This window comes from Opisthorchis viverrini (genome assembly GCF_000715545.1).
Source record: "Opisthorchis viverrini unplaced genomic scaffold opera_v5_7, whole genome shotgun sequence".
NCBI classification, from domain to species: Eukaryota; Metazoa; Platyhelminthes; class Trematoda; order Opisthorchiida; family Opisthorchiidae; genus Opisthorchis; species Opisthorchis viverrini.
Window position 1 is genome coordinate 859,896 of NW_008751663.1, and position 14,533 is coordinate 874,428.

Here is a 14,533-nt window from a genome sequence, read left to right on the forward strand (position 1 = left end):
TCCTTTTCCAACATCTTCCACTTGACAGCCCATTGAGGGCGCTGGATTTATGCACCAATTTACCAGCCCGCGCGTGCAATGCGCAGCTACCTACACTCCCCCCGCACAAGTCATCGGTGAACGAAACTGCGGCAGCTACAACCACTGTACGAGTATGCGGTTATTACAGCTGACAGTGATGATGATGATTTGACACGTCGCCACATCATCCTATAGTCGAGTTTTGAGTGAAAGTGTATTCAGAACCACTGCATGACTCCATAGAGAGCTTCCAACTCGTAGCCTTTCGGTTGCTTTAGTAGGTCTGATAGAATCCCATGAGCGTAAACCTCACAATCTAATTGTACTAATTGTTTGGGGAAAATAGTCAACAACGACCATCCCTCCTGTTCCCTTTATCTGCTCGCTTGTTGGACTAAAATCAACGGTTCTGAAAAACTGACTTAGAATCTGTTGATCGTAAACTGCGTGTGATGGTTTTAAAGCAGTTTTAAGGCGGATACCGAACAAGGGAGCCACAGAAACAGTTACCCTAACCATGCTCTTACCTGCATATCTTGACTTTCTTGTTCGCCCAAAGGGGAAAATTCGCTTGAACACGTGATACATATAACAGGCTAAGGTATCCTATTGATCATTCATTCAAACGAAGTGACTGTACAGCAGCACAGAGCGGAGAGATATCCCCTTTTGTTTTGCCATTCAGCGAAACCAGAGGTAGCCGCCTTCTAAAATCAAACCTGCTTACAGTCAAAGAATCCGATTTATGTACCTCATCTTGGTTATCACCCATTTCATCCTCTTCCTTAATTTCCACTTGGTCGTCGCAGACTATGAACCAGGCGAGCGGTTCGGTCATACCCTTTACTATACACTGGATGATAGTTGTCTGAGCATTCCATCTGATGGAGAAATTTATGAAAACTTGGGATTTCCTGAGCTTAGAACAGATGCACGCTTTTTAAGCATCATTGGGCCGGCCAAGTGCGAACCGGTATTTACGCTGAACTCCACCGCTTTGGAAGTATATATTATCAAAGATTGTCTGACGCCTGTTAAACTCTTTGCTCCAAACTTGCGGGCATTCAGCATACTCGATACAGCTGCCGTGCGATGGCTAGAAGATCAGTGGGTCTTCCCGCGTCTTCGAGTTATTAATTTGATCACGGTGAAGACCAAAGACACTGTGAATTTGACAACGTTGGGCAGTTCGGAGTTGGAAATATTGCGAATAAAACGGGTGGAATATAGCAAGATTCGTCTCAACTACAACCCAGGCTTCGCAAAATTACGCGTATTGGAACTTGGTACAATCGGCTCGGCTTTCCTATACAACATTTGCCCGTTTGTCGCGGAACTCATGTACTTGGAAGTAATTTATCTGAATCGCTTGGAAGACCAATGTATACCAGAAACTTTGAAGAAATTGTGGTCGAAAGCGAAACGGCTCCGTGTTATTCGCCTTTACAACTCCAATTACTATTTGCCCGATACAAATCCGTGTAAAATTCTCCCTCTAGGGATTGAAGTAAGTAATTTTACTTGGACGAAATCTTAAGCGCCTTTTGCAAGATCCAGCACGTAGCTGGGCAGATTCTAATTCCACAGTGTGATACAGTGTACCCAGTAGTTTTGCTGTCTTGTACGGTGTATACGATGTCCATATTTGTGATAGAAACTTTAGCACTCAGTTTCATCATCATCATCGACAGCATGACATCAGTGCTCAACACCGATGCTTCAGTGCCGTACAACCATGACTTATTTGGAAGCCTCATTGTAAAGAAAAGAATAAAGGTGGATGCGGAGGGACTTAGTGCTAGCTTAACACGATCATTCCGAGGTGCCTACACCTACAGATATTCACTCAGGCAATCTGGATAGAAACTGACAACAAGAACGCCACTGATATCGGTTGGCAGTCATATCTTGTAGTGTCTCCAACCAGGCACAGTGAGGATCACGCGGTCCCCATCCTGGAAGGCGAGTAGCACTGACAGCACCCAAGCGTTTCGTGATCTCCTTCATACTCCGCCAAGTCAAGGGTTGGCCACCTCTCTGTTTACATCACTCAGTTTACATCCAGATTGTCCAAATGAGCATCTAAAAGTGTGGACACCTTATAATGATCGTGTTGGGCTTGCATCAACCATGGATCTACAGCAGCTGTCAATTATGATGATAATTTCCGGGACCAAAAATGAGATGGAACCAAACGTTACGGCTACTTGAAGTCGCAAAAAAACAGTGATACTACGACCCTCTTAACTACAGTTATTTTCACTCCAACTGGCCTACCACGGACGGAAACAAGAGGTCTATCCACTTAATTTCCTAGTAATTCAAAAATATTTTATTGGAGTACGAGGTAAACTGATCCATCTAAAAAGAGAACGAAATGAATGCACGCAAGGTATTCAAGCAGGAACGAGCTACACGAAACTCTTGTTGATGGCTCAAGTGGTTAGAGCATGAATTTGCTGACCGGAAGGCCCGTGGTTTGAACCCCACCTCTTCCTCTCGAATTCCCCTGTCTAGGCTTACAACCTGGCAATATCCCAGCCTTCGTGCTTCCTTCGAGTGGCACAGCAGTTAGGCACCGTAAAGATGTTCCAGCTGAACGGGCTAATTCACTCAGACATGACCCACGTAGTGTTACTGTTTTACACATTATATACATCCTTGGTGTTGTTGGAACGACAACAAACTACTCGTATTGCGCTTTCAGCGACAGCGATGGGTCGTGCTGCGGTCTACCGTAGTATGTTAGAAACAACCTACACATGAACGAATCAGTTATTGTAAGATTCGAACGAAAAATGTCTTCTCAGTCTACGAAATCCCTCTGAAAGCATTCGTTAGCCGTTGTTTCTATGACAAACATCCTAACCTTAATCAACTGGAAAACGTTTGGGACCGATTGAGTAGTCATCATTTCAGAGAGTTTTGGTAAACGATCGGTGGGTTTGCTGCTGGACAGCGTTTTGCTTTTGATACAAAGGCTTCGTCAGGCCATGTGAGTAAGTTACCAGGTTGATCGGGCTTTAAGGTGGTCTGGGTGCCAATCCGTGAGATTTCTTACGACTAGCCGACTTAATCAGTGCTGTGTTCCACAATTGCCAAGTCTTTCAGTAACGCTCGATATTCATCAGCGTTTCTCAGCAGTGGCTTATTTTCCTCCTGTGCTTTCCGGTTCTGGTGTGTGGGGCAAGGACTACGGTCCACGTCACAGAGACTGATGGCCGAGGCGGTAGTAATCACCAAGCCTTCCAGTGTTAACAGAATGTAAGGCGTGAAACTGGCAAGCGTGCGGTGAACGATTTCGGATCAGCCGAGCTGACACGTATTGGTGTTGTCTGAATTCCACTTGACCTCGCCCACCTACCCTACCCCAACTAAATTGTTGTAGCACTCACAAACCCACAAAGACCAACGGAGTCGACCAGTGGCACCCGCCGTGTATCATCAATTGAAGTACTCTGAAGTGGAAAATTAAGAAACCAAGCACGTTCGGAGCCAATTAGAAACTCTCCCAAACCATCAATGCAAAATTTCGGCAAACACACTAATGGACAAGAGCCGTTAATTGGCACCCAACATTGATCTAGGGCGCTAATATGCAGACATCCTACTGATTGGTTCTTTATCTACCTTAAAACCTGGCCAAATTAGTGACCTACTCACTTGGCCTGATGAAGCTTTTGTGTCAAAAGCGAAGCGTTACCCAGTTAAGATAACGAACGTTTGTTTACCATGCCCTTTTGAAACGATGACTTCTCAATCGTTTCCAATCATTTTCCAATTCCTTATTTTCTTCTGTTGGCCTTCTGTAGGCTGTCGAAGAGTTCTCATCAACTTTATGAATAGCGTGTTGAATAATATATTGTGATAATAATTTGTGATAAGATATTGTGAATAGTATATTGTGATACTGGCGTGTTGTACAAACTGACACATGAGGCTGCCTAGTGTAGCACATTTAGTTGAAAAAGTACATCATAAACAAAAGATTCAGCTGGTATTTAGTTGGGTCTCCAAATTGGTATTCAAATGAGTGCACTTTTCTAACGCAGTATCAATATATTGTTGCTTCATATTTTTCAATAATCAAAAGCTGTAGCCAGTTTGCAAAGCCCTCATGTCATTCTCACATTTCGGATAAAAACTTAACAGTCTTTCATTAAAATACGATTATTGAAAAGCAGTGTTTAAAGTACATCTGACTTTAAATCCCCTAAACTGTTCCCATCACGGTAATGCTTCGATTAGACGTTTGTGAATCTCATCTGTCTAAAGTTGGACATTTTATCAAATCGCGTTCTGAGCGTACCCCCCAAATCTCATCCAAGATGTTTCAGCAGCGTATGAGTTACGCGAAGCAGCCTTACCGTCATGTGTTATAGGTATTCAATCGGTCCTGAAGGATGAGCAATGAATCAGCGTGTGGATGACTGTGCCAGCACTTGCTTTCGGCCTAGTACTCCACAACCGGTCATACTAAAATCAAGCCGGTGGAGTGTATCAATCGACCAAAACAGTGATATGCTTATTGCTCCCGCCAGCTTCTGTGATGAATCGCCTGCGTTACGCTTGTTTGATCAGGTACGATGACCGCGCCTGTCCGATTATCAGACTAGCTATCTGAAAACCTTGACGTTCAGTGTGCTGAAGCGGTTTGATACATATCCTAACTACCCAGTTGCAACTAGGGAAATGTAAAAAAATGGCTAGTTGACAGTGTGAGCAGATTTGTTTTTTGTGAGGCTTTCGTCCTCTAAGTGAAGCCAATCTATGCTGAAGAGCCAAGAAGCACTGAACAGCTTTTTCATCCTTATTGGAAATCATCAGTAATCAGCATCTTACGCATCTCCCAATAAGGATACCACATCCACACAGTGCCTCTGGGCTTTTCAGCATAAACTGGCCTCAGAGGACAAAATCTCCACACACAAAAAAATAAATATCACACTACCAACAATTTATCAGTACCTTAGTGAAAGAATAAACTTCACTCGAGGAGTGAAACCTTTATCTGAGAAGTCATTGCTCTAGAAGCCAGTCAACAAGTGTGACTGCGTGGTGTGGATCCCGTGACTGAAGGATGAGCGGCGCTATATAATGTCTAAGTGCAACTTAATCACATTGCTGATCAGCCGCTCGTTGCCGAACTGTTAAGTGTTCAATTTCTAACGCAGTATCAATATATTGTTGCTTCATATTTTTCAATAATCAAAAGCTGTAGCCAGTTTGCAAAGCCCTCATGTCATTCTCACATTTCGGATAAAAACTTAACAGTCTTTCATTAAAATACGATTATTGAAAAGCAGTGTTTAAAGTACATCTGACTTTAAATCCCCTAAACTGTTCCCATCACGGTAATGCTTCGATTAGACGTTTGTGAATCTCATCTGTCTAAAGTTGGACATTTTATCAAATCGCGTTCTGAGCGTACCCCCCAAATCTCATCCAAGATGTTTCAGCAGCGTATGAGTTACGCGAAGCAGCCTTACCGTCATGTGTTATAGGTATTCAATCGGTCCTGAAGGATGAGCAATGAATCAGCGTGTGGATGACTGTGCCAGCACTTGCTTTCGGCCTAGTACTCCACAACCGGTCATACTAAAATCAAGCCGGTGGAGTGTATCAATCGACCAAAACAGTGATATGCTTATTGCTCCCGCCAGCTTCTGTGATGAATCGCCTGCGTTACGCTTGTTTGATCAGGTACGATGACCGCGCCTGTCCGATTATCAGACTAGCTATCTGAAAACCTTGACGTTCAGTGTGCTGAAGCGGTTTGATACATATCCTAACTACCCAGTTGCAACTAGGGAAATGTAAAAAAATGGCTAGTTGACAGTGTGAGCAGATTTGTTTTTTGTGAGGCTTTCGTCCTCTAAGTGAAGCCAATCTATGCTGAAGAGCCAAGAAGCACTGAACAGCTTTTTCATCCTTATTGGAAATCATCAGTAATCAGCATCTTACGCATCTCCCAATAAGGATACCACATCCACACAGTGCCTCTGGGCTTTTCAGCATAAATTGGCCTCAGAGGACAAAATCTCCACACACAAAAAAATAAATATCACACTACCAACAATTTATCAGTACCTTAGTGAAAGAATAAACTTCACTCGAGGAGTGAAACCTTTATCTGAGAAGTCATTGCTCTAGAAGCCAGTCAACAAGTGTGACTGCGTGGTGTGGATCCCGTGACTGAAGGATGAGCGGCGCTATATAATGTCTAAGTGCAAGTTAATCACATTGCTGATCAGCCGCTCGTTGCCGAACTGTTAAGTGTTCAAACTCCTAGCCACAAGGTCGCTGGTTCGAGACTCCGGAGTTCCGCGAGATGCGCACTGCTGATGATTCCCAATAAGGATGAAACAGCTTCTCGACTTTTCAGCATAGGTTGGCTTCCCTCGGAGGATGATAGGTTCACCACAAACTGATAGCCTCAACGGTATGCGGGTGCGTTTGGGCAAAGGAAGCCTGAACTCAGAAATCGGCCAGACACCCATCTTAGAAAGTAGCAACGGACTATCTTTGGTAAAACATTATATACAGGAGTCAATGAATGAACTTCTCAAAAAGACTAACGCTGTTTTGAATACCTACCAACCGTTGATTTGCTTCAGCCTTGCGGCAGAGCACAAGGACGATTACCACACAACCCGAAAAAAACATCACAACTTCTTCGTGAACTTAATATTAAAACCCCGGTGGGATAGCATGTCGACCCATTGCTCGATCAGTCTAACCAGATTGAACACAGCTCTCGAACGAAGCCAGATATCCTAACGAGTTTCGAACTTGGTGTTCTGAACCATCACGGTAACACATCAGATTCACTGTGTTAGAACGCGATCATCTTTTGTGAAATTCAGTCACCCAGAGTGTAATTTTATGGCAGCAGACAAGTGTAGTTCCTTCAATAGCCGTCGTATGGATTCACTTTCTGCTTCTCCCTGCGTGACCAGATCTGTGTTTGGTATCTCAAAATAGTTTCGGTATTTTTATCTGACCGATGCAATACAGTTTACTTCCAGAAATTCCGGTGGTAAACGCGAACTCGCGTCACTAAGTCTTCCACTCTACTGACTAGCCCGGCATTTTGATTGTTCCACGGAGCAGCGGCTTCTCAGGAAAGGGCCCGGATGTTTTAGAGCCGATGTTCATGGAAGTCTTCACATGGTTCTCAGTAGCTTCGAATGTGCTAGATAATGTTACCTGTCATATGGGACGTTCCCGGATTAAATCGAAGGCGGTCAGATATTCCCCGCGGGTGATCACCGAATTCCTGTCATGGCCACTTTGATTACTCATGCCCGCTGAGTCATGATACACTAAGTGGGGGAGGATTGTCAGATTTCGCCTAAAAACGCACTACTTCCTGAAGATTCCCAGCTAACCATTCGAGCAGATAAGTTACTAGGACATGGCCTGACGAGTCACGCACAGGAATTTGCTTTGAGGTGGTTGGCTAGAGTTCGCCACCGTTTGCTACTGTTGGACATTCACTAGTTGTTGGCAAGAATAGAAGTCATAGTTCTTCTGTACTTTTGATCGACTGAAAAATGAGTAAACCATGTGTGCTTCAGTTCAGCGAAAGACGTGCAAAATAAGTACAGAAAAAGTTGTTTCCACTTGAAAAACAAATGATTGCAAACTAATTTTAAGTCCTCTTATTGATGAGAGTGTTTATCTTGACTGCAATGTTTAAAACTTACTAATTTCTTTCTGTCCTCCTGTGTTGATGTTTCCCATTCCGCTCCCTTTTGTTCAACGATGTAGCATATCAGCTCAGAGATGCAGGAAGGTCTTACATCTACTCGTGTGTATGACTGCTTCGAACAGCTCAAGTCGTTAACCCTGCGCGTAAATTCAGAGAGTATTTCGGAAATCAGCTCTAAACATCGAAGTGTACGCATAGTCAGTTTATCCAAACGCTCCAGTTTCCAAGAGAACTTGCCTATTCGTTTGGAAAATGCCGTTGTCGCTAGCATCCAGCAAGTCTTCACCAAAACCCACCAACTACCAGATTTACCGAATGCGGAGATTATTCAATTCACACGAAACGGCTTCACATTCGCCCCCAATATCGAACCGTTCCCTAACATTCCAAAAGTTCGATCACTGGACTTGTCCGGAAACCCACTTATATACGTACCAGCTGGTGTGTTCAACAAATTANGGCATTCTAGGTTACAACAAACGGATATAATTTATTTCGCAGACAGGGCATTTTGTGATCTATTATGGCCGAGAGCACTTATATTGCACTTATCCTATCCTGAAGACGTCCATCTTTTTACCATCCCCGGAGAAGAAACAGTCAGAAAATACAACAGCACTCTTAGCTGTCTAATACAATCCCACAAGATCACGAATGTGGTGATTGACGGACTACAATGTGACTGCGCCAGGGTGAGTCCACACAACCTTTTTATCGCATTTCCTAGTCTGTCGATAGGTTCTTCAATATCTGATCGAGATTTCGTCCCACTGAGCTCGAGTACATCATTGTTCTCTTTTGAATTGTGTTTCCAGACCAAGATAGAGCTGCAATTATGGTTTTAATCACACGGCCAGTACGCTCCGCATAATTTGTGGATAGATTCGTGGCTATCCGTTTTTCGCCTGGTTTTCTTTACCAGTGTACATACATAGCGGACCGGGATGAGCAATATCACGAGAAAATAAATGATAGTAGCAGAGATTGGTCTATTGGTCTATCCAATACTTTGTCTATACAATGCTGAGCTAGGACTCATCAGAATACGCTCAAATTGGGTGTTCGACAGTCGAAAGAGCATGAAATAGGTATGCGGTCAAAAAGTGTGAGGTGACGTTGTGTGTGGTATGTTTTGGGGCTCGGTGTCCTGCACAGCTTGAGCTTATCATCGTGAGCTATGATTAAGGAGCTTGGTAACCGAAAGTTGCATTGTTCAACCCGACCTCACGTCCCTCGGTTGCTCCTGTGTAGGCTTGGGCAGTCTGCAGTACCTCAATCCACGTGCTTCTTCATCGTGAGCTGTGATTAAGGAACTTGGTAACTAAAGTTTCATTGTTCAACCCGACCTCGCGTACCTCGGTTGCTCCTGTGTAGGCCTGGACAGTCTGCAGTACCTCAATCCACGTGCTTCCATCGGGTGGCACGGCAGCTGGGTACCGACAGAGTTTTGCAGATGAAGGAATACCACCAGTCTATGTCGTGTAGTACAGTAAGCCTAAAGTTCCAACTGCTTGGCACTAGAACAACTGTGCGCTCGAAGTGACCACCAGAACATCTTAGAATATTCTTAATATTGTTGTGTTAGCTACCACATTGGTCGTTCGCGATTTTGGGGCCCACAATCTTCTGAGTCTTAGAAACAAGAAACGACATAAATCACCAATGCCGTTAGGATTCCTCACAGTTCATGGAATGACCGATTTTGACTGAGAATGGATTTATCAGTTTCTTCACACTGATGGCCGTTGCTGTTTCGTCACCGACCGCCCGAAAAATAAGAGAAGAAAACTGGCGTATTGCCTTTGAAATCGATCAACGTGGCACGTCGTATGTGGTACTCACTGTGCAACACAACATTCAAAATTAAGTAAACTGACTCAAAGTATTGCCTAGTTAGAGGTATGACTCCAGGCGAGGCTAGGAAATAACGGTGTTGCGAAAACTAGGCGTTACAGCAATCACTAGTTTGTACATGGTGCTTGCAAACGAAAAGGGTCAAGTGAACACAGCGCGCATATCCCGAGATCACTAATGAGCTACATAAAATTGCCCATGTTTTTTTCACTGTTGTTAGGTCCTTTTGACGAGTACCAGAAGAAGGCAATCTCTTATTTAAACCATATTGTAATCAGCATATGAACCATTAATCAACAATTTATGATGTACGATTTGTATTAAACAATTTGCCATGCCTGATAACGGTCAACAGTGTATGAATTTAGAGTTTTTTGGTAGTCTTGTTCCGCATATATAGGACGCTAGAGCTTGATCTACCCTACGAAAGGCAAACATGTGGATCGAAGGAAGAATAATTTTACAAGATAAATTGGGCTTGCTTCTGAGAAATCGTCATTCGAGAATCCAACCAAAATCTGACTGCATGATATAATTTCCGTGATTGAATGCTGAGTGACGCTACGTCCTATCTATCTGCGATCTAAGCAGATTGCTGATCATGACCAAACAGCTGAACTGCTGCCCGGAATGTCGCGGATCTGAAACTCTCTTGGTTGCGTAAGATGCGCACGGCTATTGATTTCAACTAAGGGTATAACAGCTGCACGAGGATTCTCAGCTTTTCAGCATAGACTGATTTCACTTACAGAACTAAATCTCCATTGAAACTCAAACTACATTGCGAGGAAGCCACTCAAGATGCAATCTTTTTAGCGTTGATGAGAACTGAAGTGGTCCTATTCTTATCTAGCAACACACCTTGGTTTTGATGGGATTTCTTGAACTATGTTCTCTCGGGGCCTCGAATGTTGTATCTGGAAATCCAATAACCTGGCTACCTACTTTCCAGACATCAAAGATTCTACAAACGTTTGCGATTATCAGGTCCAGATTCGTACAATGCAAAAGCGATGCAATGGTGGGAAGAGCGATATGTAGTGTCAGCTCTCTATCCCGTAATCTGATTAGTTGAGTAATCTGATCGTCTGATAACACTTACCCTCTGAATTCGGTTCACTCGTACGTAAAGAATGGCTATCAAAGAATCCGTATGTGAATGCAAATAGTTGGATCACACATTCACAGAATTCGGCACAGCCTCATTGAAATACCGTGCTTTTTAAGAGACGCGTTTATATGTCTGATGTCCGAACATGGAAGAGAGCAACGACCTAGGCACGTAGTCACACTTGTTACGCATGATTTTACTCAGGTTTGAAGGACTTTTAGGGCGTGTGTCTCGAGTGCGCCCCGGAGTATTTCCGCTGGATGTCCCAGGAACCGTGGCTTCATAACTGGACAAACCTTCGGTCGTGCAGTTGCGAACGAATCGTCATCCTGTACATGGTTAAAAGAATTCGGACTTCGGGTCCTGTCACACAAAGGAAGTCAGTCTGTGCTGGAAAGTGGTGAAACACTGAGAAGCTGTTTCAGCAACCTATGGATACAAATGAAATCGCAAGCATTACCGTTATTAGTAACTGGTCAACAATGTGATTAACTCGCATCTAGACAGGATAGTTTGGCAACGCATGTCATGCGATCTTGCCTTCCCGGATTCCCCTCAAAGTAGACTCTGGGTTCGATCAGTTTCCCAAAATCAACAGCTGCACGATGTATTTTCCATTGAAGTCTTAGAAATCCGTAGAAAATCCAGAATTTCACGGTTAGTTTTGCCAATTACCGATGCACGATACATGGACCTGTCACCACGTCTCCGGTATTGACAGAAGTTTCACGTCAACAAATAAGTTTTCTGAATGATAAGCAAATCTTGTTAGAAATGTGTTGAGTAGATCGTCACGAATACCATTTAATTCAGACAAATTTTGGAAATGTGGTCTATGCACCAACGTGGACAAAATTGTACGAATTTCTGTAAATACCTACTTTTTTAAAATTGGGTTGTCTTTTTCTCATCTAAAAACCTTATTTCTTTTGTTACCGTACGTTTGCTAGAAACTTTTTTCAAAAGGTCCTGTGTGTGAATCTTTCTAATCTGTTTATTTTTCCACCTGTAGAAACCGTACCAGTATTTGGACAAGAAAACAATTCGAAAACACATGGGTCTGGATGTAATGTATTGCGACCAGCGCATAGAGGATAATTTACCTGCTTATGACTTCTTTGAAAGTGACTGTGAGAGTGTTGCCCCCTCGAACATTGTGGAAGCGTCACCACCATCGGTGCCAAAAACTTGCCAATCAACTGGCTATCTGGTGTTACTCGGACTGGCGTGGATAATTTTTATGCTATTCTGTCTGGTCCCGCCTCCCATACTTTTCTTCTTTCACACAAAGTGAGTTGGTTCGCGAATTCCGGTGAGCTTTTGTTCAACAGTAATAAAAAACACTGTAGGTCAATTCCAACACGGCATCGAAGCCACTAGCACAACACCAATAGTGTAATCAGGGTCATTATTACTGTTTTTGGAGTGGAAAGGTTCGGAGAAATGCAAAAAAACGTAGTACGGCAAAGGAATAACACATCCTTCTGGTTCATATTAGGGTTTAGTTGGCGAGTATTCCCGCGTTGAACGTTCTCCTGTCTATAAGTATCAGTAGTGCGGGCCGGTAATAGGTGAGGACTGTGATACTACTTATTTAATTCAGGACTGGTCATAACAACGCAATTTAGGAAAGGTGTGCCGCCCGAGGAGAGAGACTTCATCCTCATCTGGAAGGTGTTATTGTCGTCGCTTCTGTTGTCGTGTTCCGCGGACTAACTAGTTTGCCCCGACCAGTGCAACCCGGGCGCCGTGAAGTTTCTTCCGTACACAAACTGACACGATTTGTCAAATGCGAGAGGAGGTAATAGGAGCAGTGATGCTTTTAAGTGGATGACTTTACTTGAAGTATTTCTTAACTTGATGCGCTAGTAAGACGCACATCGAGAAAATCCATCTGTAGATTTGTTTTTTTCCAGAGATATGAAGATGCGACTACGACTCGACCAAACAATCAATTCCAGAGCCAAGCTGTTTATTATCTGTCCAAGACATGCACGAAAATGGTGTAAAAGAGTTGTTATACCATGTTTACAGGCTGATATTTCAAACAATCCGGAACCCAAGTTGCGTGAATTCATACCTGCGGTGCCGCGTGATTTAAGGACAGGGCAAATAAACCAGCACTCCTCCCTACCTCCTGATACTAAAAAGACGGGTTCCACGAGAGTTAACCCCGCATCACGTACCAGTCGATCAACCTCGATCTATTCCACAGCGGAACGCGCGAAACGTGAATCATTTTTGCCTGCAGATACACCACTGAAAGGGGTTTGGGCATGGCAACCAAGATTTAGATGCCAACTTGCTCCTCCGGCCAGACATCGTCTTACACTCCTAATGGAATCCAAACAGGTTTTAATTATTTTCCCTAGTTCCAGCCTGTTTTCCGAACCGGCTTGTCGAGCGCAACTACGACTGGCCTTTCATCTCTGTCGTCTGCATCTAACACCACCCCCGGGGATTATTGTATGGCCTACAACCGATTCGAAAGCAAACCTTGCGGGCAACTATCGTTCCGTCAACCGCAACAGCAGGTTGGCAGACCATGATAAATATTATCCGGCGCCAAAATTCAACACGGTGACAAATGATCCGGATGATATCGCCGAGAAAGCTGTAATTAAGGCCAAAGTGCCCAATCGCGATGAGGCGATCCATATCATGCAGTATTTTGCTACCATCACAAGCCCGTGTATTGAGTGGTCCAATTCAAAAACGGCGCGAGAGAACCTCAAACCGTTGGTATGGCTGTTCAACAAGGCTTATCGTATTCCTGCATATTGAACGACGGGCGCAACGAACACCTACCCTCCCAATAGCGTGACTTGAGTGATATAGCACTTTAGGATACGTAGAATATGTGCTTAACAAAAGGTTAGAGTGATGCTCTGTACGCAAGCACATTACTGATGTAATCAGCCTGTAGATATCAGTCATACGATATAACGCCTTTACTTTTCACTGACTTCGGATGGCAAAATGCACGGAAATGGTGGTAATTGGAAGGAGGCACGAGGGATGAGATACAACTGAGTCATTTAAACCTGCTAAATAAATAAAATAGAGATAGATTGGAATTTAGGAAAATGTATCTTAACCTCTGGGCTTCTGTAGTCGAACTAGGAGGAAAAATCACATGAATAAGGGTAGTTCGCCTATTCCGAGTGTGTGGATACTCTTCATAGCGATGAGGAGGGCTAATGCAGACATCTCTTTGGGATGGTCCCTGCAGTCCAGTTCCATTCATCATCATCAGCATCATCATCATCGACAGCATGACAGTGTTCACCACCGATGCTTCCCTGCCGTACAACGATGATTTATTTGAAAGCCTCATTGTAAAGAAAAGAGTAAAGATGGACAGGGGAAGGACTTAGTGCTAGCTTTCCACACTCATTCCGAGATGCCTATACCTCCAGACACTCACTCAGGCGATCTGGAAAAAGTTGCAGCTAACAGACGCTATCGGCATAGCAACTTCGAGTAAAAAGCGGTCTCCGTTCATGCGAGGCATTAACATTGCATTAAATGTTAAAAGAGAAGCATAGCCTAGCCTGAGACGGTAAAGCCCACTTTCAATAAATTCTGACTCACAAAACGCAGTCTGCAGTGCTCAGTTAGAGCGATTATCTGCGCTTTGTTCCGGAATAATCAAGCAAACTCTGTTAAGCAATCTAGTAATGAGGTATTGAAAGCTTGCTCCTAAAAAAGGGTACAACGGTAATCTGATTATTGGTTGTTTGAGAATATCCGCATTGAGTCCATTGCGAAGGAAACCAAACCACTCTTTCATATTTAAACAGGTTTTACGCACATACGGAGTAGCCATAAGC

General features: G+C 43.6%; 1 protein-coding gene across 1 annotated transcript; it reads left to right on the top strand.

Annotated features, from left to right (window-relative positions):
- Positions 1 to 49: 49 nt before the first annotated feature.
- T265_00698 (hypothetical protein) lies at positions 50 to 13,649 on the top strand (the record flags this gene model as incomplete). Its single annotated transcript, XM_009164547.1, has 5 exons — positions 50 to 159; positions 751 to 1,528; positions 7,795 to 8,427; positions 11,713 to 11,990; positions 12,617 to 13,649. 5 exons carry the CDS (start codon positions 50 to 52, stop codon positions 13,482 to 13,484), a joined length of 2,667 nt encoding a protein of 888 aa, XP_009162811.1.
- Between the last annotated feature and the right edge of the window lie 884 nt (positions 13,650 to 14,533).